Source organism: Bidens hawaiensis, unplaced genomic scaffold (genome assembly GCF_021521415.1).
Source record: "Bidens hawaiensis isolate Kalapana, Puna unplaced genomic scaffold, B.hawaiensis_p1.1 tig00019940_1, whole genome shotgun sequence".
Lineage (NCBI taxonomy): Eukaryota > Viridiplantae > Streptophyta > Magnoliopsida > Asterales > Asteraceae > Bidens > Bidens hawaiensis.
This window is the reverse complement of record NW_027493030.1, coordinates 187,769-213,852: the sequence shown is the minus strand read 5'-3', so window position 1 is coordinate 213,852 and position 26,084 is coordinate 187,769. Positions and strand designations below refer to the sequence as shown.

The 26,084-nt window shown below is 34.3% G+C and overlaps 2 protein-coding genes and 1 long non-coding RNA gene across 3 annotated transcripts; 2 read left to right on the top strand and 1 right to left on the bottom strand.

The window, feature by feature from the left end:
* Positions 1–7,666: 7,666 nt before the first annotated feature.
* Positions 7,667–8,978, top strand: LOC143559571 (F-box protein At2g27310-like). Its single transcript, XM_077048101.1, has 2 exons — positions 7,667–8,186; positions 8,262–8,978. The coding sequence occupies exons 1-2, from the start codon at positions 7,667–7,669 to the stop codon at positions 8,849–8,851; spliced, it is 1,110 nt and encodes a 369-aa protein (XP_076904216.1). The 3' UTR covers positions 8,852–8,978.
* Positions 8,979–10,568: 1,590 nt separating this feature from the next.
* LOC143559570 (uncharacterized) lies at positions 10,569–17,649 on the top strand. Its single transcript, XR_013139962.1, has 3 exons — positions 10,569–10,732; positions 12,903–13,085; positions 17,091–17,649. It is a non-coding gene; the product is annotated as an uncharacterized LOC143559570 (long non-coding RNA).
* LOC143559569 (aluminum-activated malate transporter 7-like) lies at positions 11,654–12,976 on the bottom strand. Its single transcript, XM_077048100.1, has 3 exons — positions 12,709–12,976; positions 12,487–12,627; positions 11,654–12,379 (listed from the first exon to the last, which is right to left on the bottom strand). The coding sequence occupies exons 1-3, from the start codon at positions 12,793–12,795 to the stop codon at positions 12,059–12,061; spliced, it is 549 nt and encodes a 182-aa protein (XP_076904215.1). The 5' UTR covers positions 12,796–12,976; the 3' UTR covers positions 11,654–12,058.
* Positions 17,650–26,084: the final 8,435 nt, after the last annotated feature.

Genomic DNA, 26,084 nt, shown 5'->3' with positions numbered 1-26,084 from the left:
TGATATAAAAAAACCTTCAAATTTAGAATGTTCCACAATACTCCATTTGCATCTTCCCTTGTATAAACTTATATTAGAAATCATTTTATATTAAAAATAATAATAAGACAAATGAATATAGAGATGATAATGGAAAATGAGTTAGGGGAGGTTATTAGATTTTTTTCCAAGTATATTCATCTTTACGTAATATCTTTGTTTGACTATATATTTTTGTTTATTACGTTAATAAATAATAAACAAGTATTGTTTGGAAAATAATATATTAAATAAGCCGAGTTATAATTAGACATTATAGACGATGAACATGTTGTAACCGAGTTAGGGTTCATGAAGAGTTAAACAGAGCTAGGGTTTGAGATATTGTAATCAGTTTTTTGAGTGAAAATTTCTGATTAATATAAACGAGAGTTAGTCGTTTAGTTCGTGTTTAATTATCGATCCAAGGCTTGAGGTGGAGATGAAGTGGTGATGGGTAGATCCCACAAGTTTTCTTTTAATATCTATTTAGGAGCAAGAGTGTTTTAGTCATTTCACGATACACTTAGTTAGAAAACTTAACAACCAGCTAGAAGACTTAACGATCATCCATGATGTATGATTTTTTAGAGGAAAGAGTATGACAGATATGAGATACGCTTAAACAAGCGCAAAGAAAAATAATAGTAAGACTTAATATATTTTGCTTGTCAACAATTTAACACTCATCTAAGAAGTTCTTAATCAAGGTGTACTAGTCCCATTTAAACATGTAAGGACCAATATTGTCGGTTGTGTATAAGGTGACAGGAAGTATATAAAGAAGAGTCGGAACGTGAGAGGTTTTTGAAAATTAACAACATTTAAAGAAACATGTATTTCTTTAGTTAAATACTTAAGTCTTAAACTATAAAGACGTAGGCTCCATATAAATGCTCTAAGGTGTATACATGTGTACCGATTTATTAACCAGGTAACATGAGTGAAAGAATATCCGTGGTTCTATTATTATCAATATTTCATTACTACCACTTTGTTATTATAAATCTTTAAATTTCGTTAAATTTTGGGCTTTATTTTTTGCTAAAAATAATGGACTTGCAAATCGGGCTAAGATTAGGCTAATCAACAACTCTCGCGGGCCGTAAATATGATGGAACGTCAAAGCCGTAGAACCAGAGAAATCTGATCACACTAGTACATTACTGGAGTACTGGTCAGTCACATAACATGATCTCTTGTCCTTTTATTAATGACATGTTATATAAAAAACCACGATATTTACAGGTTTTAGTTAGAAGTAGAGACTTTGGGCCAGAGCCCATGATTAAGAGATCCGACGGTCCCAAAGGTTTAGTGGTTATACTGCTATAGACTTATAGTTAACAACCAGTTTTCCATATCCGTTATTGGATGGTTACTAATCAAATTATGGAACATTAGACACCGAAAGGCACTAATCAATTATGGAGCATTAGACATCAAAAGACATTCGGCCTAATGGTATTTTGACGTCTAATATGGTGCTCCCTTCCTTGGAGGTCAAGGTTCGAGTCTCATGGTGCGCATTGTTGTAATATTATTAAGAGTGTATTAGATTGTTGTTTAAAAAGTATGAAACGTTAAACGTCCATATGAACCAGATATGGGTTAGTGATTTAGGTGTTGTTTGTTTTTGAAGACAAAAAATGTCTGCAGTCTGATTTCATCTGATTTAATGTCTGCAACTGAAGATGTGGTCTGAAGGTCTGCAATCTGAAAATATAATATTGTTTGTTTTATCAACTGGATATCGTCTGCATAAGCTGAAAAGTAGTTAGATATCATATATATTGCAGTAGATAAAAGTCATTTAACGTTTGTAAACTGCTAAAATAATTGGTAGTGGTGTACGAACTATGGAAGCAGGTGGTGGTAGACAATTGTGGTTGGCGGTGAACGGTGGGTGGTGGTGATGGACAGTTGTGGTGGTGGGTGGTGGACCGTGATGGTGGCCGACAATGGGTGGTGGTGGTGATGAACGGTGGTGGTGGGTGGTGGATGGTGGTGGCGGGTGGTGGTGGCGACGGACGGTGGGTGGTGGTGGTGGATGGTGGTGGTAGTGGACAGTGGTTGTAGCCGACGGGGGTGGTGGTGGTGATGAACGGTGGTGGTGGTGGGTGGTGGTTAACGGTGGTAGTGGAGAGTGGTTGACAGTGGTGTTGGGTGGTGGTGGCGACAGACGGTGGGTGGTGGTGGTGGTGGACGGTGGTGGTTGTGGTGGTGTGAAGGTAATAGGTAGTAGTGGTGGGAGGGTGTTGGAGGTGATATAATGTGAAAGAGGGATGGAATGAAAAAAAAACAAGGTGGGTGGATGGAATGAATTTGGGGTGTTTTGGAGGGAATGAAATGGACATGGTAATAGTTGATTCAATTCCATTGACCAACCAAATACATTTTTTTTCATTCCATCATAATAGACCATTCCATTCCGCCTCTCATTCATTCATACCAAACGCTACCTAAATTCATTTCATCCACCCCTTGATTTTTTTTCATTCCACCCCTCTTGCACATTATATCACCTCCACACCTCTCCCACCACCACTAGCCATTGCCCTCTCACCACCACCATTACCACCCACCACCGCCTTCGCCACCCGCCACCATTCGCCTCCGCTGCCCGCCACCCCCACCATCCGCCTCCCGCCACAACCACCACCCACCACCACCACCTACCTGTGTTTCCCACCACCACCAACCATAGCTCTCGGCCATCACCACCACCACCTACCACCACCTACCACCACCAACAATCGCTTCCGGCTCCCGCCCATTTCCACTGCCGCCCACCACCGCCACCACCACTCATTACCATATTTATTTTATTATGTTTTTTCTATCTTACCAAAAAAAAAAACTAATAATCCATTCATTCCCACATGGTAACCAAACATGTCAATGGAATCGTAATGATCTATTCCATTACCTTGCCATTCCATTCCCTCGCTCATTCCATTCCATCCCATCGTTTATTTCATTACCCCATACCAAACATACCTTAAGTGTTATATTGAATTAAATATCAAATGATAATTTAGAAGTGTCATGTTGAATAATTTAGAAGTTTTTCTCAACTTCATAGTTAGGCGGTGAAGTAAGGTTCGAAATTTTACTTCAGATACATAGATGTACATTCTCCTAAAGTAATTTTTTTTCTTCAATACTTGATTGAATGCTTAGAGCTTACATATACGATAAATCCTAACGTATCAAATAATTGTCGGTGTACAAATCACACACATTTAGCAACTCTTCCACAGGGCAAATTCAAATGTACTATATAAATGCCCTGAAGTTGTTTAAAAACATAGACATTTACTGTTGCACATAAACTTGCATGAAATATTAGATACTGGTGTAAATAGGAGTTTTTTACTAAAATGGGTGGAGGGGAAAAATTATTTACCATAATAGGTGATTTTGAAAGTATTTACCAAAATGGGGTTTTCCTATTTATCACTTATTTACTTTTATTTTTAAGGTTTAAAAGGAGAAAAAAACTACTAATCGGTTATGAGTTTATCCTCTCTCCCTTCATCAATAATCAGATCTTCTATAGCAGCTCCAATCCACTGGACTTCAATCGTAATTCCCAGGTTCGATTTAATACTTTCGGTTTTTATAATCGATTTTCATGTTCTATTTTTATACACGATTTGATTCAGCTACTAAATCAATTTTCATAGTTTTCAATCTGCAGGTTGATTTGTATGTCCAATTTTGGCTTTCTATTTGGTGTTAAATTTCTCTAAAAATATTGATTTCATTATCGTTATTTTTTATTCTTGTATTTCATTGCTTTTAGAATATGGTTTTCTTACTACCATCTTTAGTGGGTGGAATTATTTTTGTTTGTATTTTGATATTGATTCTTAACTTGTTAAACACTGTTGAGAAATAAAGGATAATGATACAGTAAAAACAATTTTGTGCCATACCAATATGACTACATTTTTAATCGATGTATAATTTGTAACTGGATCCAAATTTATATACAAAGACGATGGATACCATGTTTACAAAAGAAATTGGTTATGGAAAAAAGAAATATAATTAGTTGATTGAAGAAAACAAATTAAAAAAGATGATATAATAGATTAATGGACTAAATAAAAGTTAAATAAATTCTAAAATAGATTATTAGAAAAAGGTATGAATAAAAAACCTATTTTGATAAATACTTTCAAAATCACCTATTATGATAAATAATTTTTCTCCACCGCCTATTTTGGTAAAAAAAACTCGTGTAAATAGTGCATATGTATTTATTTTTTAGAAAAACACAAAATTGAACCTTTTATGGTTTGATTTGTGTGTAAACATTTCACACCAAATATCTTATAAATTGTTCATGCAAAACATGATCACACCACCTTCACGCATTATACACTAGTTACATATGCATTTTTTTATCAACAAACGTGTTAAACTACAAATTCAATACAAAGTCTCCTAATTTACGTTCAAATACGTCTTGTATAATTAGGAGACTTTGTATTGTATTGAATTTGTGGTTTAGGAAAAATGTTATAGAATAGTTTTAAGTTTTAAAAGTGTTTCAATTAGGTCACTCGTACAAATTTTCCCTAAATCGAGTCACTAAATCTTTAAATCGAGTCCCACCTATTTTTTTGTGCGTCAAGAAAAAAAATGGAGGATAAAATGCGGGGGTCGGAATTGCAATATATGTATTTAAATTTAAAAAATAAAAAAAACATTAATTATATTAAAATTTAAAAATAACAAATAAAATTTACGTCAACACTCAATGTTAACATCAAACAAATAGTAAAAAGATTTCATATGTGAAACAAACAAAGAAAAATGCTAAACAAAATGTTAAAATCTTTAATTTAATAAAATATGAAAGTTAAGTGACATTATTGAAACATTTTTTAAACTTGAAGTATTCTAATTGAAACACTTTTGAATCTTGGTTGGTTATTATTCTTCTATGAAATTTTTTGAAACACTTTTGAATCTTGGTTGATTATTATTCTTCTATGAAATTTTCCAGTTAAAAAATCAATGGTTAATACATATAAAGTCAAACACGAATTCTATAAAAAAAAAAACTTAAAAATTAATCAATTTTATTTATATAAAAATGAAAAAGAAAAGTAAAGATGTGGCACACCTGAGATCTTTTGTAAATAATATTGAAGTGATGAAGGGTTGAATAATATCTTTAGTCTACGTTACTATGTCCCGGAAAGATATGGTGGATTCAGACCACTTTCCACGAGTATGCATGACTTCCACATGATTTTCTGCATCTCAATTATCGATTGTCAGACTGACATGATGTAACAAATAATTGATGGTTAATAGTGAAATAAAAATAAAAATGTTAAATCAACCTATATATTTATCACCGTGAGTGCAAGACCTTCTGACGTAGAACTCACACTCACCATAACATCTAGTATGCTCTAAGGGAATGAGACACGTTTGATAAAAAAATGTATATTTCATATCCAGTGAACATACCACTTTTTCTTTATATTTAACCCTAAATTCGGACCATCTAATCATAGAAAAAATTAGTAGTTAATTTGTCCATGTCATCTAAAACTTATATCAAGTTTAAATAATTGAACTTTATATATTGCATATTTAGATATACTATTTTGTGCGAAATCAATGAGTCTTATATAGTTGTATGATTGTTAGATGAACAAAATTTTGACTAGGTTATTGTAACTTAACTTTATATATTTTTTAGAGTTAAGTGTCATTTTAGTGCATGTGTTTTGGTAACTACGCAATTTTAGTACATAATCTTTATTTTGTATAAATGACTACCTCAGTTTCAAAAACGCTGTTGATTGAATAAGAACCGAGATTTTCTAGAAATATTAGGCAACTAATAAGGAAATGAATGAAAGATCAAGATGGTCATGTGAAAAAAAAAAGAGAGAGAGAACATATTCCTCCATTCAAATTCTTTTGGAATTAAATTTTGAATATTTTGACTATATGATATTGATGAAATAATAATAATAGAGACCCATTTATGAAGAGATCACGTGAGGGTCATGTGTATGTCTACCTTGATAGCTTCGTCTACAAATAGTGAAGCAGGTATCCCATACACTCTGTATACATAATAATAATATACATACATTTTCTCTGTTCTTATCCTTTATATAATCTACAATTCAAGTGATTATTGAAGTAATAATAATAATCACCCACCCACACTCAATTCAAGACTCCTATTTATGATCCACCGATTTAATTTCCGGTCAAGCAACATCGATGTTCTGTTCAACAGAGGTGTGTTATCTCAACCAATTGTGTATTAGTTAGTTAATTTGCCATGATTTGAATGTGTGTTTATGTTTATAATACAATGAATTAACATTTTTAACTTTAGTAAAGATAATTAGTGCACTGTTATAAAAAACCATGAAGTAGGTGATTACAGTTGTTTATGTTTATATATAATGAACCTTGATTCAATTAATGGTGAAACGGGTAACGTGGTCCTAAAACAAAATAGGAAATGAAACGTGGTACCTGGTTTATGGTTTTTCTTTTGAAATCAATGAGGCCAGGGACAAAATTGGCATAAGAACCGGTGCACCAGGACGTCTCGTTGGACCGGTGTGGAAGGTGTGTAAATGAGTCGAGCACCCAAGTTAGTTTGAAAGATTGAGCTCGACTCGTTTCAAGCTCTAGTTTTAAAGCATTAGCTCATTTATTTTCACTATTAAAATTTTAAATATATTTATAATTAGTTTTTTTACGTATAATTTAATGTATTAATTAGTGTTTTTTTATCCTATTTTATATATAATAATTATTATTATGTAAACATACTTATTATAGTTGGTACAAATTTTACTAATAAAATGGAGGACATGACCAGAAGAGAGTGAAAAATCCTGTCTCCACATGTGAGGTTGCAACTTTCTTTTTTGTCGATATGTAAATTTCACTTGTCTACATTAGTACATTATATTTTTTTCTAAAGTGAGTTAAGTTTGTACATTCCCACAAAAGATAACGCAGAGCGGAAGCAACAAGATAAAATCTCTATAAATTTGGCATGTACCATATTTTCGAAATTACAAATTAAACTTGAAATTAATTAAAAGCGTAAATTACACTAATAAGCAATTTACATGATTTACACCGAAAACGAAAAGTACTAAAGATTAACGAAATTTGGGAAAATCTTGATTCGGGGTCAAGGCATACAGGTCTGATGGCCAGGTCATGATCTGGCTAGTCGAGACACTTCCATCCGCTGGTTATGGGCTTCGTAACTCCAACCATTGACTAAGCCTTGACATTTGTAGTTTCAGCCTTTTGTGTCCTTGTCCAAATTATAAGACTTTGTCAACTATTGTATCCACTCCTCATTAGCTAGATGTGACTAATAATGCATACTTTGGTCTGCCATGATCATTGATGTATATTGTTATTTATGCTCTCTTTCTAGATTACATATGACAAATAGTCCTAGCAATTTACTAATTCAAAAATTTTTAAAATAGTATAGTTAAACATTTATAGCAAGATCACATGGTTGTAAGCATTTGGGCCACAATTTTCTCATAAATGGCAAATGCGCCTTTCGCTGGCAATTAGCCCGTCTATTTATATTCAGTTTTACTTAAAACTTTTGCATTTTCAGATGCTAGCTGAACCAATCACAAAAATGAGTAATTTAAACGACATCTTTTATGATATATTGAGACGGCTAGATGGCACAACACTAGCGAGTGCAGCATGCGTTTGTGCAGCATTTAAAGCCATCTCAAAAGAAGAAAGTTTATGGGAAGATGTTTGTTCTTCAATGTGGCCTTCAACAAAGCGAGACGATGTAAAATTTCTAATATCATCAACCGGAGGGTTTAAAAAGTTTTATGCAGATTGTTTCCCGTTTATCGTAAATAAAAATGTTCCAGAATTCAGTTACCCCGAGTATCCAGGAGAATGGACCGAAGCTGAATATTATGGCGATTATGATGAATTGGAAAGCGTTTCACCGTCTGATTTTGTGTCGATTGTGGATATAAAGTATAAAGAGAAAACCATATGTTCAAAGGTTCTTTGGGGTATACCGAATGCAAGTGTGCACAATGGTTGGTTTTCTGATTGTCCTTTTAGAATTGATCTTTTCAGTTATGCTTCTAGAGATAATGATGATGCAGGTTTGACTTTTTACTTATATTTTGGTCAAACATACTGGTTTGACTTTTGATTAATGCTGACTAATTGTTGTGCAGGTGAAGTTACTCTTTCGGTTTCTGATGGTCTGCCACCTGTCACTTCGATCGAACAAGAAAGAAAAGACGGTAAGCTCTGGCAAGAGCTTCGTGACGGGATCAGGCTGAGCTGGATAATAGTCAACTCAAAAGTCAAACAAGCTGCAAATGTGTCAAGTTGGTGTGCAGTCGACGGTCAAAGACACTGGCCGACAAGTCAAGATTTCGTGCTTCATTTTGGATCCATTGTTCCTGCCAAAGACATTGTTCCTAGTCAGGTAGTCAAATGCATCATCACTATGAAGTTTCGGGCGACCCATATAGAGGGTAGTGGGACCCACACGACACTTAACTTGACCGAACTTTGTATGAAACTAGGAGATATGGACGGTGGGCATGTTAAGGGGAGAAACAGTTTGTTTGTACTTAAAGAAGCTTTGACCTGTGATAGGAGTAAGGATCACGGGTTGGTTCTTGAGTCGTGTCGGTTGTACTCTAGAGTGCAGAGTGAGATTAAAGAAGAGAAGATACGGCATGACAATAGGGTGGAAGGATTGCATATTTTAGTTGGTATCGCGGCTTTTGCATTGTTATGTTGCTATTTTCTGTAGAACTTCTCAGGGTATATTACATATGAGTTTTGATAACAATCTAACATTATAAACTGATAAAACTGTTCAAATAAGCTTTTGCCTAAATATCCCCGAAAGAAATTGAAGACACCCACAATCATTACATAGTTTTTATGACTTAAATGAGGATGTGGGCAGGATCAACTTCAGTGGGTCTAATCTTTCTAGGCCTTTACTTGTGCTGGGCTGTTGGCCTAGTGGCTAGTATGGGTCTCGTATCATCGGTCGTATAGGCGTGAAATAGACAAACATACATAGTAGAATTTCACTCATTGCAAAGCTATTGTAAGATCTTGGGAGGTGCGATGAGGGTAACCTTTCATCCGTCTTAAGTGACAATGATACTGCTTTAACTAAGACCCGCGGCTTAAAAAACAAGTTGTTTTATACGCGTAATGTAGTATTTCTTATCATATAAAGTGTGGCTAAAAGAATCAAAACAAAACAACCATATAAAAAGTATTAATGATAAAATTAAACCACCTCCAACACGAAGTGGTGGGTAAACTTTAGTAGCAAGTTATACAATATCAAATAAACAAGAAAATGTATCACTTAACCCTCTTAAAATTACTTATATCCTCCCCTAAAAAAGTCCACACACTAAAGGCAAACAGAATATAAATATACGTAAAGCTAACAATACCCAAAACAAATCTAAGATAAATCTATACACTCTTTAAAAGTATATAACCTTTAATCTGACGTCTCCAAAAACTGTTATTTCTGATCTTGTTCTCAAAGAGGTGTATCTAACAAATCTTGTCTACACCCCGCTCATCCATTGTCAGTTTGGGTCTACATCTACTTCTCCCCTCCAAAGAGGCCGTCATACTTAGTGGAAACGCAAAAATACAGGTGAAATACACAATAAAACACTATTTTACTTTAAATAAATTAAAAGTTGCGACAACCTCACCTCTGAATAAACATGAAAACAAGTCGTGGAAACAAACCCTTACTAGAAATACAACAAGATAATGATGTTTATATCAAGCCCAAATTAACTCAACACCCTTGACCTACGTAGATGATAGCCACATGAGTAACCCTTTTAAAACACAAAACCCCAAATTATTTATATACACTTATACAATAAAATAGACTTTTGGTGTCACAAAAATGATTTAAATGTCATGATTTAATTTTAAGATATATTAGATATTTATGAAATGCGAACACAAAAGTTAGTCCTGCCTGGGTGGCAAGGGTGTTTTGGTTTGATGTTGTTCTGCCCATTTGTCATGGTTTGATTCTTGGGTTGAGAAAGATAATAATAATTTTTTTTCTTGTATATCAACTGAAGATAAATATTTTTTTTTGTTATTTGTTTTTTTTTGTTTTAACCGATCAAATTCGCGTACTTTGACCACCTCAATGCCCGGAACCGATAATTCTCGGGGGTTTGAACGACGCCTTGGTTTAGTGATCCTGCTAGGTTGCCACCCCATTGGTCAACGCCAATATTTTTATTATATTTTTCGCTTTAGTTCTAGTTAAGGATTAAATCTAGCGATGCAAACAAGCCGAGCTGCTCGCGAGTTACTCAAGATCGACTCATGAGAAATTTTGATCGACTCTCGCTTACACAAGCCCGAGCCCGATCCAAAATCAAACCTGAAAGACTACTTACCGGCCAATGGCCAAACTCAAATGCGAGCTCGATGTAAATTAAAGGAGCCGAGCTCGAGCAAGTCTCGTTGGCACCCCTAATTTCTATCTTCATTCAACTTCAATTGCTATGATTCGACTTATTTCGACGGCCGTATCGTCTAATTTTAGTTCGCATTTCCGGTGATCCAATAGCATAAATACTCGTATAACAAATCGCGGATATGAATTTGATTCCTAATTCCGAATGTAAGTAAATACGATCTCGGATCTTCTTTCAGTTTTCGAGTTAATATACTCTTCCATATCATTATTATGATAACCGTTAACGTTAATTAGTTACTGAATACTTATTAGTTATTACATATGTGAGCTTGTTTAACTGAGATACGAATATTAAATTGTTAGATTATTATGAAGTTAATGGCGGTTATAGTACACAATTACGAATAACCTACTGAGGGCTTAATACAGGGTGAAAAAACCTAATTAGAAATGAAAATGTATCACATGTTCTGTGTACATTATGAAATGTTAAACTTCATGCTTATTGCTTACTGTATAGGCAATTAGCGGTGTAATTGTGCTCGGCTCGTTTTTACTTATGAAAGGCTCAAGCTCAGCTTGCGTCGAGCTCTTTTTCTAAAGTTTGAGCTCGGCAATTGTGACTCGTTTTTTCAAGCTCCGGTTCGGCTCTTTTATTAAGTATTAATTAATTTATATACATTTATAAGTTATTTTTAGATAGTATGAGAAAAAATTTAAACGAGTCTAAAGTCGGCTCGAGCTCGTGTAGTACCTTAAGGCTTAAACGAGCCAAAGCTCGGCTCGAGGTTGGCTGTGCAATGTGAATTTAATAAATAAAAGTCCAAAGAGGTACAAGTTAAAAATACACAGGACGAGACTAAACGAGCTTCCCATACAAGGCTTGAACTCGGGCATGATAACTAAATGATCTTTTGTTGAGGGTTGGGCTTGGCTAGAGCTCAAAAAAACTTGGCTCGTTTCGAGCTTTTTATCGATCCGATCTTAAGTAGCTCGCGAGCGGCTCGGCTCGTTTGCACCCCTAGACATGCTTATTGAAAATGATTTATATTTTCTTAATTTTTTTTAATACAAAACACCACTTGTTTATAGTATTTAAACACAACTATTAATCAACTAACAGACAACTAACCAAATGCAACTAACTCATTATACACTTAACAGGTAAAAGGAAAACTAATGTTACTGATAAAGTGATAAAGAACATGGGAGTATCATATATCCATATTCATATATGATCATACACACCTAAACTTGTTATGGTACAACTGAAAAGTATTGGATCTTCACGATAAATTCTACTGATATGTATATTTAACACATCAGTTGAGTTGCTGCACACTTGTACGTGTTAATTTGTAGGTTATTGTATTTTCATGATAAATTCTACTGATATGTATATTTAACACATCAGTTGAGTTGCTGCACACTTGTACGTGCTAATTTGTAGGTTATTGTATTTTCATGATAAATTCTACTGATTATGATGTTCAATCACCCATATTAGTATATACATATCCCGCTTCTAAGCTATCTAGATTCAAAACCAGCATCCTCTCCAAGCTCCTCTACTTCTTTGGCCAACACTTCTACTTTATCCACTATTTTCATCAGTAAAAACAAGATATTTGCTGTTGCGAGAGCTTCAACAGTTTCAATTGCTTTTAACTCTGAAGTCGAGAGTATGGTCAACTCTAGTTTTATTGACTGTAACTCTTGAATTTTCATGACTTTTTCTTGACCCCTTCTCATTTTTAGAATACTTTCTCCCAGCTCTTGCATTGTAAGGCCAAGTGATAACCCTACATTTTTGCATGCTTCTTTAATCTGCTGTTGTACCGTTGTTGAGGCCTGATAGCACAAATTGAACGTTATACGTGTCACTTAATTTATTTTTATATATTAAAATCATATGTTTTGTGTTCTAATGTAAAATTTGGTAAAGAGTAGTAGTGCACCTGTAATGACAAAATGCATGCATGTAGTGCCGAAATAATAGAAGCAAGCTCCCTGAGTAGCTCTCCTATCTTTAGATATTTTTCCCAGGGGTAAGAAAGTCCAAATTTTCCATGCCAGGGTTCCCATTTTGCAAAATTTACCTAAAAGTAAAACAAATAGTTCAATATTTCTTCAATAAAATTGAACATGTCACAACAAATTATAGAAAGCTTATATGTTACCAGCGACTCATCATTAGACTTTGAATTCAATACTGATTTGATGCTTAGGAGGCCTTTCTTTTCCCCGACACTGAAAAATGCTTCCATGCATTCTGCAATTCATCATTTAAATATTTTTTTTCTTAGAATAATTTGCTAAATTTATTACAAGTTCAGTTGACAACTCTTTTTTTGTGCAACTACCTTCAATGCAGCAGGCAAGATTGTTGAACTTTGAAGATGTTGAGTTATGAAGGTCATCACCAGCCCATATGGGATAAATGAGTAAGTTGGTGATTATGCAGACAGCAACACCCATAGCAATTGCAGCAAGACGTAGGCGGGCTAATTCCAATATTTTCTCAGTACGCAAACCAGCTACTGCTACTAGATTGAAGGTGAGTATAAATATCGTGATCCCATAATCACATTTCTTTTTTATGTTTGGAACCATTCGACAGTATGTTGCTCCAGCACCTACAGATTATATGGTATTCTTTAGTAACATGCTTAATTAAAGTTATCTTTTTAACTCCCTAAACTAATTTTCATAGGAGCAGAGCCTCTATACATAAGTCCCCAGAATATCTGTATGTTTGAATAACACAAATAATTTTAGTGAATAGTGATAAAACTACAAAAGTATGATGGGTTAAAATGATTTAAAGTTATGACTTATGAACCCTTCAATGTATTGTACAACGTGTTTAGTTTATTCTTACCAAAAACAAAAACCGAGGTTCCAATAACTGTTGTGCATCCAACCTTACCAAAATCTTCTGCTAAAATTGCTACAATATACCCCAATCCACCTCCTAGTATAGTTCCAATAACACGAAGTATCCCTTTGCTGAATGTAGCACCTGCCATTATACAACATTGATATTAGAGTAGAGAATTGAAAAACAGGGGGAAAGAGATCTCATAGATCTTTTTCATAAAATTCCTGTTTGGTTCATTTATATCATAATCATACCTTCCCCTCAATAAATATTCGGTTTAGATTGGTCATCGAAGCCAAATATTCACTATTCGAAGTCGTAATTTGACGAAGAAGTCTTGTGGCATTACCACATATTATTAAATGTTTAAACAAAAGATGTTCTATAGAAATGATTCCCCTTTTCAGTTTATCATCATATAGTTGTTGTAAGAGTTTAAAAGTTGACAACTTTGCATGCTATTAAAGTTACAAAATAGTCAAATTTAAATGTGCTAGAACGAACTGATGACCAACCTGCATAGAAGTCATAGATAACCACAACGGTCATGATAGCCCATATGGAACTTTCTCCAACACGTTTATAAAGTGGATCAAGGAGATAGATAAGTGAAACTAAAATCAAAGCTGTTCCAACCTTGATACTATAGATATATTTTTTTTCATGCTGTTCAATATACTTGGCTATAGAATACCAAACATTAGACACAAAAAACAGCGTGTGTTGCTTCTCATGGTTATGAGAAACTTCATTTTCTTTAGAAATGTCTATTATGGTGCTCATGTTGTTTTCACACTTCTCTTTGGGTCTAGTCACACTTCTTTATATAGGAATTGGTGGACATAGACTTCCATAAAAGGTAACAATGAGGTTTGGAAAAGCGCACGTGCCAATTGGCCCTTTGTCTCCTAACCCGAAATATAACAAAGGTAACTAAATTATATATTTACTTATGAGTTACTTGATTTGTCAATGAACTAAGTGAAACATGCCTGCTTTCTTTTTTACCCTTTAAATTTATGGAGAACTGTCTTTTCCCAACATGGTAGTGCAATTCATTTTAGTCCTATTAGCTACAATGTTAGTCAAGTATACCTAATATTGATAAGATGATTGCATTATCTTCACCTTGCACATCCATCACTAATACCAATACCAAAATAATTTTGTCTTCTTTTAAGTACCCACAGATGGAAATTCTTCAGCAAAATATGATTAATACCCATAATTTAGTTGCCATTGGTGGCTTGTTACATAACCAATATTAAGTGCATACTCTGAAAAAACCTTTTTTTAATTAAACACTAATATTAATTTTTATACATCTGCCACTGGGGGGTTAGTGTACTGTGAAAGTGTCCATGTTTATGTTTTTTGTTCACCATGATTCATGGTATCTGTGAACAAACAATACTTTAAGTTACTAGGAATCCTTTAGGAGGTCATTACACCAGTAGTCAAAGATGTTACTGACATTCCCACAACAATAGTATATTGTATATTCTTTATTAAGTGTCTTGACGTTCATTTTTGTCTGAAAATGAACTTAACATCTTTTTCAGGATTTATACTTCCGTTCTACAAAATCTGTTATTGTTAAAGTAGCTTATAGATGCTATCTATGTCTAGTTACATGGTATACTTAAAAGGAGTTAAAAGTCTAAAATCTTACAAAGTGCATGGAATAAAAATATTTAATACTCAAAAATGATTGACAAGAGGAAGAAAAAACCACTTGTCTAGAGTATTATACAATGTTAAGATAAGATAAAACTGAACCACCTTAAATGTTGGATATAATTATATAAGATCTCCTTTTAATTCCTCATTTGATTTAATACATTTATGGTCCTATCACAACAAACGCAGCCTCCTCCATCCTCTCATTCTCTTGATTGATTAGACATGCATCTGTGTGACCAACTATTTATATTTAAAAACAAGCACTATTGTTGTACTTAAAATATCAGACCCGTGTTGATCCGTCTAAGAAAAAAGTTAAAGACAACGACCCCGTTTTTTAAATGGAAAATCATGAAAATAGCCATTTTTTCTAGGTTTGTTATACCTCTATAGTCATGTCAAAATATATTTACATCCATAAGACTATAACCATGAGATGCGCTAGTACTTGCTTGTGTATGTATCGTAACACCAACAGTTTTCGTCCAAAAATAATGCAGAAAAACAAATAGAGACAACACAAATCAGATATGAGCATCTACTTTTTATACTCGCACATTTTTAAAAATGACTTCTTGTCTGCTCCTGAGATCATGATATTCGATTCAGAATGTAGTGTTTACTTCTCATACTCGTGTATCCTCTAAAATTGTCTTTTCGAGTACTGTTATTAGACTAAAAAGATGAGAAATCTGTCTCATAGCTATATGAGAGGTTTTTTTCTTTCTAACATGACTATAGATGTATAATACAATACGTACATGAACATGGCTATATTAATGGTTTTCTTTTTTCAAATCTCCAAAAATGTGACCTGCGTGGGAATTGGGCAGAGATTGATTAATAAGGCGAATTAATAGCGTTAACTAATTTAGACCCAATCAAGTTAAATAATAAATGGCACACGACTCCTCTAGTGTTGCTGACATAAGGAAATTTGGTGCTCAAAAGTTATAGGTAATAGGAAATTCAATTTATCATATTTTATGAATTGTACTAAAAAAACCGTACCTATCATGATGGTTTCTTGCACTAGGTAAACAAGTGTACCTCGTCTGTCAGCATCTCCATGTTATTTTCTACCTTATTCACACACTTGACACTTTATGCAAGAATTGGAAAAGAATTCCATTCATGAATAATTTTTCCGATATCTATTTTTAATCCTTTTCTTTTTTACTTCACTTTTAGTGAAATGCAAAAGCTTTTGTTGCTTCATTGATGTGTAATATAAGGATACTTTAATGAAGTGCTACTTTCAAGGATTGTTGTCATGCTGTCATTTGGAGATATGCAAATTAGTGTTAATTAAGTACCACTTTGTCTTCATGAGGAAAATTTATTCTGAGATTGATGTTTCGCCATGTTTGAGATATCTGTGTTGCTCTTCTGCATACAACCATACAGTTTTTACATGTTTTCTTGAAAGTTTTTGCGTGGTAAGATATTCAAATCCTCTACCTTTTGAAGGCATAAATCATCAGAGGAAAATAGACACTCTATTTTGACAACAATGCCTAATGTTCACTACCGTTTTCTGTATGAATGGCTGACAATTTACCATCTGCAATTGACTTGTTCAAAGTTTACAAAACCATGATCTTAACACTGGCTGTTTTTTATAGCATCTTATATAGCATCATTCTCTTATGATGATTAGCTGTATCACATCTGTACTATTATGGTGACTTTTTGCACTAAATCATCTATGCCCTACCACATTCAAAAGGTTTAAAGTGATGAATTATGTATTGAATTTAATTGTAAGCGTCCATTACTTTGTGAATAAACCAAAACCAAATTTATGGTTCGTTCTTTACCTAACCTGTCACAATCATTGTCACCCGTGGCCCACGGCCCACGGCTCATGGTTCATGGCTGCCATTTAAGAATGCCCAGTCAATAAATTATTTTCATTGAAAGGCGTAGTATACTTGATTATAGTGTATTAGAAATGTTTTGATTGGTAAAATGACTGTATCTGTACATTTGGTGCAGCAAGAAGTTGGAGGACATGGAGTCTGACTGTGTACCTAATGTAGATGATATCATGACCCCTCAAAAGGAAACCTAATACTCAAGTGTTCTCTAAAGTGCAATGACAGGTAAAAGCTATATTCCGTCATTTCAATTCATGACTATGCATCAACTGAAAATAATCCAAGTCAGGTCCACAGATAATGATGTTTGGCCATTTCAGAACAAGGTTCACGAGATAATGCTAGAAAATAGAGGTGGCATCTGGGCGGGTTGGGTATCCGGTAAAACAAGCCATTTTTGAAAAAAAAACAGGTCAGATGGCCTGGATCAGGTTGACCTGCTAATGTTTCATTTTCTTTTGGATTTCATAATAACCAACTTTTTCAAACAAATTAGATTCAATCAGTAAAGTAGTAAGCTGTACTGTTACAGCATCAAACATACTAAACTCATTACATTGACATTGTATTGTGTGAAAAGTACAAAAAGCCTACAACCTTTTGTACCTTGTTTTTATTCCAAAGCTTTAGATTACTATTTCAATCGCGTTACTTTTGTAACGGATTTGATACTTCAAACGTTTAACGATATCCAAAGGAAAATGCACAACAAAATTATCTGACCCAACCAAGCACTTTTTTTATAGTTTTAAGCGTAGTTGGGGGGTCGTTTCAATATGTTGTTACAGCCAAATTAACAAAAAACGATCCTAGACCGACCCTGTTTTGGCATAAGTGCATAACTAGTCTCTTATACTAGAAAACCATGCATGAGTAATGATTCAAGTATTTGATATTTAACAAAAGAAAAAAGATTTTTATTATAATCAAAGTTTGGTATTTGTCTGGTGTAGGCTTAAACTGCTTGCCTTTGTGCACTTAGATTCCTTTGAATCTAAATATAAATAAAAAATAGTTTGTAAAAAGCATATATAGAATGATAAAGTTTATCATACATGTTTGGTGGATTTATATTAAAAATATCCCAAGTTTGATCGGTTTCTTAGCCTATGGGACCAATTAAAACTTCTAACATAGGCTGGTCTATGCAATTGGTTTTCATTTCATCATGTCACAAAGTTAATATTGGAGAGTCCACTATAAATTGCCATTTTTTATTGTTGCTGTAAGATGGGAAAATGGGATCCTACCATCATCACTTAGGTTTTCGTCACATTTCCAATCACTTTCTTTTTATGGTCCGTACGTGTGTGCTTCCATTAATTATTACTTTTTCCCTCTAAATAATGTAATAATAATGTTAGGGATAATATTCATATAGGTATGAAATTAAGACACCCATCAAGTTTGTGAAATTGGGTTTTGTCTTGTTAGGGGTATTCTAGGTAATTCAGTATTAGCTATGTGTAATGTGATGATTAAGATAACGTTTGGTATGCAAGAATGATAGTTTGTAAGGGAACGAAAAAAAAAGATGTTTGGTTGGTGAATGTGATAGATACAGTTATTACACATGAATCATATTCCGTCAAAACCCTTACTTCGCACCCCCCCACCCCATTTCGTTTGTCTTTCATCCCGATTTCTCACCACCACCACCACAGCAATCATTGTTGCCACCAACTGACCACCACTGCCACAACCACCGCCATTGGCATGGTTTTTATTTTGGTAATTTTTCTATATTGAGGTAGGGAAAATGTTTCAGATCTGAACCAAACATCAGACCGGCCATCTTACCGGGTCATAGGTCGGATCAGATTTAGAACCGGTTTACATCATAATTAATTATAAAATGATTCAAATATTACGTAAACTTTGAATACCATCACTTAAAATTTTAATAAAACTTTATTGTTATATAACCTATAATTAAACTTTAAAAATAACAAGCTAGAAAACTAACTTGCAAAAGTAAACTTGAAATACAAAAAAAAGTGATAATTATCTACATATTTGCACCTCTAAATTTAAGTTACAAAATATTTACTTTTAACACTTTCTTTTTTAGTTATTTTATTATTAAATTTTGTTTACTAAATGTTTCATTTCAGAATCGAGTATTTTAATTTTGCACATTATTTAATCAAAACTGTTTCGTTAGGTTAGCTTCGCTTTTGCTGGCTTCCATTCGGTTTCTTGTCGGCCGTGTTTTTAGAACCAGAACGACCGTTTAGACTGTTCGGATCGAGAATCAATGATGTTGCTGGTCTGATTAGGCATATTCGGCCCGTTCTGGTATTAGTCGGCCGGTTTGCCAGCCAGTGGATCTGATCGATTGTCCGGTGGCCATGGCTTGACAGAAATTTGCTGCAAAAGTGTTTTGAGAAATTGTCTTAACCACATAGATTTGCACATTCAAGGAACGACAACGAATCCGCACAATCATCTTCATTGTTGAGTGTGGATGACGACAAGAGACCAAATGGAAGCTGGCAGAAGCGGAGCTAACCCTAATTTAATAGTTTTCATTAAACGTTGTGCAAAGTTAAAACGCAAGATTCCGGCATGAAACATTTGGTAAATAAATTTAGTAATAAAATAAATAAACGAGAAAAACTAAACTATTAAAGTATATATTTTGCAAGTTAAATTTAGAGGTGCAGAATTTTAGATAATTATCACTTTTTTTATAGGTTCAAGTTTAATTATAAATATATTAAATAACAATAAAGTTTTAAGTTGATGGTTTTAAAGTTTATGTAATACTTGAATTATTTTATAGTTAAATATGGCGTCATCGGTTTGACATTCGACCCGGTAACACTACCGGTTTGACATCTGGTCCAGGTCGGAAAACATTGCTTGTCGATGTCCCCACTCAATGATGAAGGTGAATGTGCTAATTTGTTGTCGTTTTTCGAATGTATGGATCTATGTGGTTAAGATAAGCTTTCTTCCTCTATCCAGATATGTTTTTAAACACTTTTGCAACAATTTCAGGTCAAACCGCTGCCATAGGTTTTATCGCTGACCAGCTAAACCGGTCCCCTTCATCATGAACACATTTTGACTCTGATTGCACGCCGAGCACCTTTAGAGTAGCCATGTACCTTAGCTTATGACTACTTTTTTTTTTATTATTCACAGTGTTAAGAGTTCGTACGAATAAAAACCAATATATTACTAGTCGAATCCTAGGTTAGAGTTTATACTTTTAAATTTTTATTACTGGTATCAAGTCAGGTCAGGATAGAGAAGTGCTTTTAACAATAAAATTCAAAATTGCCTAAATTTTTATTTTTATTTTGGTTTCCAAAATCTGGTCGCAACTTATGAGAATAACAACAATATACAAGGCTAAAGCCTTTTGAGACGAGAAAACTTTTGAAGAGGAATGTTGTGCCTATTAACACCCATAAATCTGGCAATATGGCAATGTACCAAGATCAGTCATGTCTAAAAACCAAAGCCAACAAATTACACTATAGGCGGATAGGCTTGGTAGAGGAACTAAAACAATATCATTAGCATATATAGGACGAATGCGTGGGGGGCTTAAAATTTTCAGACTAATATTATTTGTAGAAATAACATTTGAGTGTTTGTACAATAGTGCTCTATGCTATGTAGTATATATCATATCATGTATTATATATCTTATCTGAGTTTAAAGCATACATAAACTAAGCACTATAATCGTTTATTATAATTGATCATTGATTGTTTCTTTGCATTTTCACTTTCGTGTTTGCAAATTATTCACATGGATTTTTCTTAGGCCATTCGTAGCGGATGCTATGCCCACCCTAGAGCGCCGCGCCCCATAAAGCCCTTCACACAACCAACCCCTGGGGCTCCATGGCTATATTTTGGGTGATGAGCGCTTCTCACAAAGCGCCGGATGGGAGGAGAATGGTTGGTGATTGTTTTATTTGTTTTTTCGTTAATAATAAAATAATAATTAGGTAATGATCGGAAGTGACTACATTCACTCACCACTTTATTATAAAACACACTTATGGTGACATGGCATCACATGACGTAAAACTTTTTCATATAGGCTCCATCCACTATACATGATCTTATAGTTGAGTACATTGGTTATGGGTGTGCATATATACCATCTAAACAGACCCAACATTTCACATCTCCTTTTATTTTACCTAGCAGACATATACTGATATATTTGAAATAAATTTAGTACAAGTTAGATAAGAAACAAAGTGATAAAAGACTATAATATAACATTAAGTTTCTAAACGTTTACAATTGTTTGGAAATGACTTTATTACAATCACTTAACAAAATCCAGACTTTTATAAATTTCAGAAGTTTAAGGATGACCCAATTTTATAACACGACTTCTCACGACTCTGATTATTGTCCATGTTAATGTTTTAAAAATCTTTCTAATTGTATAACTATTTTTGTATATTCCACATACCATATTTGTGTTAGAAACTTAGATTCATTTTTCATAATCACCTTTCTATCTTCCTTCTTCATCATTAGACTTTAGTTTCAGTATTCCACTAACATTACTACGGACACCATCATGAGAAGTGCCTTATAAGGCATGCTATTAACCAAAGTCAATGTTCCCCCTTGACCAGTTCATTTACCACGTTTTCCATTAGCTTGTAACCAAACCGGCTAACCATCATGGTAAAAATTAAAATGATTGTTGGTCATGGACAAAATCCATCCTATAATTTGAAAAGAGCATAGTACTATTGTCAAAATCATCCCTGAAGTTTGTTCACTTTTGTTATTCGTCAAAAATATATATTTTTTAATTCGACCATTTAGGTTTCACAATTGCCGTGAATTTCATTCAAATCGATAACCCCGTCTATTTTTTTTATGTTAAGTCATTAACATTTCAGATTTTATATATACAATGAAAATCCTTATTGCAACTTAAAAACATGTAACATCCTGAATTTTCAAATAATAATATTTTATATTATTCTTTTTGGAAAAGTTTACTTTGATTAATAAATAAAATAATAAAAGAGGGAAAGAGAAGTAGACTAATTAGAGAATTAATCATGGACTAAAAAAGAAAGATGAGCCTTAGGTCCATGGGCTTAAGGGAGTATAAATACCCCTTAAACCCTAAATCTTTTCATTTCCATCCATCTTATCCACATTATTCTCTCTACACCTCCATAACACACACAAACCCTTCCTATTTACGGCCGAAAGAGAGAGAGAGAGAGAGATCCAAGACCAAATCCAAGCCGAATACCAATAGATATTGATTATACAAGCTAGATACAAGATAAAGGTTGACAAACAAGTCAAGCCGTAGTCCATTAGCTGTATAAAGGTATGTTCTTGATTTTAAAGCTTATGTTTTTATGAATGGATAGCCATGAAACTTGAGCATAAACTAGACCGGATCTAGATAAAACATAAAGTTAACAACTTGATGATTAAAATGGACATAATATACTCATGGCTAGATATGGTTCATGAAGGAAACCCTAGATCTAGCTTAAAACATGTTGAATGTGTAAAGATCCAAGCTTTATGCTAGAAATGGACTAGATCTTGATAATGGGATGTTAACAGATGTAAAATGGTTAAGGAAACTGGAAATAGGAAGTTAAAAATGTGAATTTTAGATTGATTAATCATTTCTCGAGCCTGGACTGGGTGTATGGTTAGGGAAATCCGAGCTAAAAACATCAGACATGAGTTTTCGGTCAACATGAGAACCTGGTCAATAGGGGATCTCGGTCAACGAGAGTTCTCGGCCAAAGGGGTTCTCGGCCAGGAACAATGGTTCTCGGTCAAAGTTGATGATTTCGGTCAATGATCTCGGTCTCAAGTGTTCTCGGTCACGAGTTGTCGGCTGAGTTCTCTGTCCTTGAGTTCTCGGCCAGTTAGTGACTTAAGGTGGACTTTGGGCCTGGCCAGTTAGGCCCAGTTACTTAATGGACAGATGGGCCAGATTTAACTAAGTCCACAGGAGGCTAAGCCCATTATCTTAGGCTTAACAAATAAGCCCAATTTAGAAAATAATTTAAAATGCTAATGGAAAATGTGTTAAGACAGTTAAATAAAATTTTTCCAAGCTGACCTGGCAGCTCGACCCCAGCCAGGGGCTCTGCTCCTTGGACCCTGCTAGGGCTGCCGCCCCTAGAACCCCGCTTCCAGGGGCGCTGCCCCCGGACCCCCGTTCGTTGTGGGTTATAATCGACCTAGAAACACAATATAGATAGCGATAGATGATTGATACGTGTAATTATTATACAGTTAGCCGTGCACAAAAGGGATTACGATTAACGGTGAACGTAACCGACTTCAGGTGAGTTTCTAGCCCCATTTACTTGTTATGTTTTCGGGGCTGTGTGCATACTCGATGTGATAGTTAATACACTTACCTTAACTGGTAAGTGTATGCCTTATATGGTTTATATGTTATGTATGTATATCTTGAATGTGAATGAAAGCTTGTCGGTATGTGAACGATCTTCGGATATTGCACCTGCTAACAAGGGAGGTATGTTTATGATAGATGAATGTGTATGATAGATATATGTACAATATATGAGTAAGTATGAATGCTATGGGTATGAAATGACGGTATGTATGAAGATGAAGAAAGAGGGACCAGACCCTAATAATATCTGAGATAGAAGGGACCAAACCCTAATAATATCTGAGATAGAGAAGTAATTAGGGACCAGACCCTAATAATATATGAGATAGACAAGAAAGGGACCAGACCCTAATAATATCTGAGATAGACAAAGGAAAGAGGGACCAGACCCTAACAATATCTGAGATAGAATGGACGGTAATTATATAGTATGAAAGTAATAAAGTATGAATGTATGTATGAACGTACGTAATGAAAGTAAGTTAGTAAAGTAATCATTATGTATCTTCGGATGCATAATTGCAGGTAAGTGTATGTATTGTATTATGTGTGATTAACTAGAACTCACTCAGCGTAGCTGACTTCTAGTATGCACGCAGGTGAGTAGAATGAGGCAGTTCGATTGACGAGGACACATGGCATCGAATTGAAGACACTGGCGTCTCAAGGAAATGTTATGATGTTAAAGACTATGTTATGTTTTTAAAAGACAAATTATGGATGATTGTAACGAATGGTTGACTATTTTATTATTCCGCGAAAGTTTTTAATTAACTCTGATTTTAGAACTGCGTTTATGAGTAAATCCAACACCAAATATAGGGCACCGGTAACGGGGTCTTACAAAGCAGTGTTCCAAAAGTCCCGACTAGGCACAGATTAATCCCCGATTAATTGCTAGTCCCCACTTTACTGATTAATTTTGGGCTAGTCGGCTAACTAATCGGTCAACGGTCAAATCCGACCAAAATTGGGGGTTTCTAGCGAGATTCCGACCAAAATAAGTGGTTTCTGACGAGATTCCGACCAAAATCAGCGGTTTCCGGTGATATTTCAGCAAAAACCAGCAATTTCCAATGAGATTCCAGCCAATTTCAGGCCAAAATATGTTTGTGTATGTATAAAACTGAAAATTACATATAAAAATGTGTCCGTATATATAAAAGGGAAAATACCATAAAAAACCAACATACTTTCTGCTTTTGCTCGTTAAAGTCCCTCAACAATTTTTTGTACGTTAAAGTCTCTCAACATGTTAAATTTGAACAAAGACGTGACATGACTCACAAAAACAATATGAAACTTATTTTTTTGCTTATGTGTTATTTTTTCTTATGTAATATATATGGGAAAGTGTATATGTGGCTTTTAAACATCTAACTCATATGCGGAACCCATCAAAGCCACGTTGTTTTGATTAAATATGACTAAAAAAGTTAAAATTATCAAATTCTTTTAGGGTTCCATTTAATACAATGTGAACACTGGAATTGACAAGAACTCTGAACAGTGACATCGAGCATAGCAATTGAGTTCAACATCCCACACAAACTTCATAGCCCATATCCAAACCAATCCATCCCTAATTAATCAAAAAAAAATTATACTGTTAACTCCATTATGTTTTCTTTCTATTTTTTATTTTACTTTTTTTATGAAACTTGAATTAAGATGATTGGTAAATCATTCTAAATTCCTAATACTATAACCAATACTTTAACATGTTCTAGCTTGCAGCAACGCACCGTAAATAATTAAGATTCATAGTGCTCCATTTTGATACAATGATACTTGTGATGTAATTGTAATAATATATGTGATCCACCATCAAAAGAAAAAACTCACACCATGTGATCTTTAGTAAACAATTCCATTGCAAAATTGAGGATTCGTAATAGGTTCTTGAGATGTGTCAAAATTATCAACCAGGAAAAAGAATATTATTTATATACTCAAATGTTTTTATAAGTTATGTCACATTTTTGTTCAAATTTAACATGTTGAGGGACTTTAATATGCAAAAAATTGTTAAGGGACTTTAGCGAACAAAAACAGAAAGTATGTTGGTTTCTTATGGTATTTTCCCTATATAAAACTGAAAAATATACATTATAATCTAATCCGATTATTCCCGATTAATCTCGATTAATAGCTAGGCCCCACCTTACCGCCCGACTACGGACTAACGTTTTTACAACACTGCTTAGGAGTATGGTTGTAAAAAGCAGGTCTAGTCGCCGAATAATCGCTACACCCCAGTGACTAGTCACCAATTAATCGTTATTTTGTCAAAATCAATGAAAAATGAAAATTTATTTATATAATTTGGCATATATATAATTAAAAACTTTCATGTAAGTTCAAATCCGATTAATCCCAATTAATCACTCGCCGTTATCCCCTAGCCGGACTAGCGCCTAACTAGTTCCACCGCTTGAAAGTATATGTATAAATGAAGAAACACTAACCGGACCCCGGGCAGATTACTGGTAACCTGGGGGTTGGATAGCTGTTTCCCATGAGGGGTTGGACCCTGAGAAGATGGTTCTTCTGATAACCTGCAAAACAGACCGTGAGCTCGTCACTGAGAAGGGGGGGGGGGGGTTCCTCCTTGTGACCACCCTCCGGCGTGAGAATCAGACTAGATTGCTCTTTAAATATAAAAGTATATTAAGAGATTGTTAGAGCAGATATCAAGTATAATATGATGATATAAGA

Excerpts from the sequence above, each read along its gene's own strand:
- LOC143559571 (XM_077048101.1), top strand. The coding sequence starts at position 7,667 with ATGCTAGCTGAACCAATCACAAAAATGAGTAATTTAAACGACATCTTT. Across the intron at positions 8,187-8,261 it reads TAGAGATAATGATGATGCAG|GTGAAGTTACTCTTTCGGTT; the intron begins GTTTGACTTTTT and ends ATTGTTGTGCAG.
- LOC143559569 (XM_077048100.1), bottom strand. The coding sequence starts at position 12,795 with ATGGAAGCATTTTTCAGTGTCGGGGAAAAGAAAGGCCTCCTAAGCATC. Across the intron at positions 12,628-12,708 it reads AGTCTAATGATGAGTCGCTG|GTAAATTTTGCAAAATGGGA; the intron begins GTAACATATAAG and ends TTTTACTTTTAG. Across the intron at positions 12,380-12,486 it reads CATGCATTTTGTCATTACAG|GCCTCAACAACGGTACAACA; the intron begins GTGCACTACTAC and ends TTGTGCTATCAG.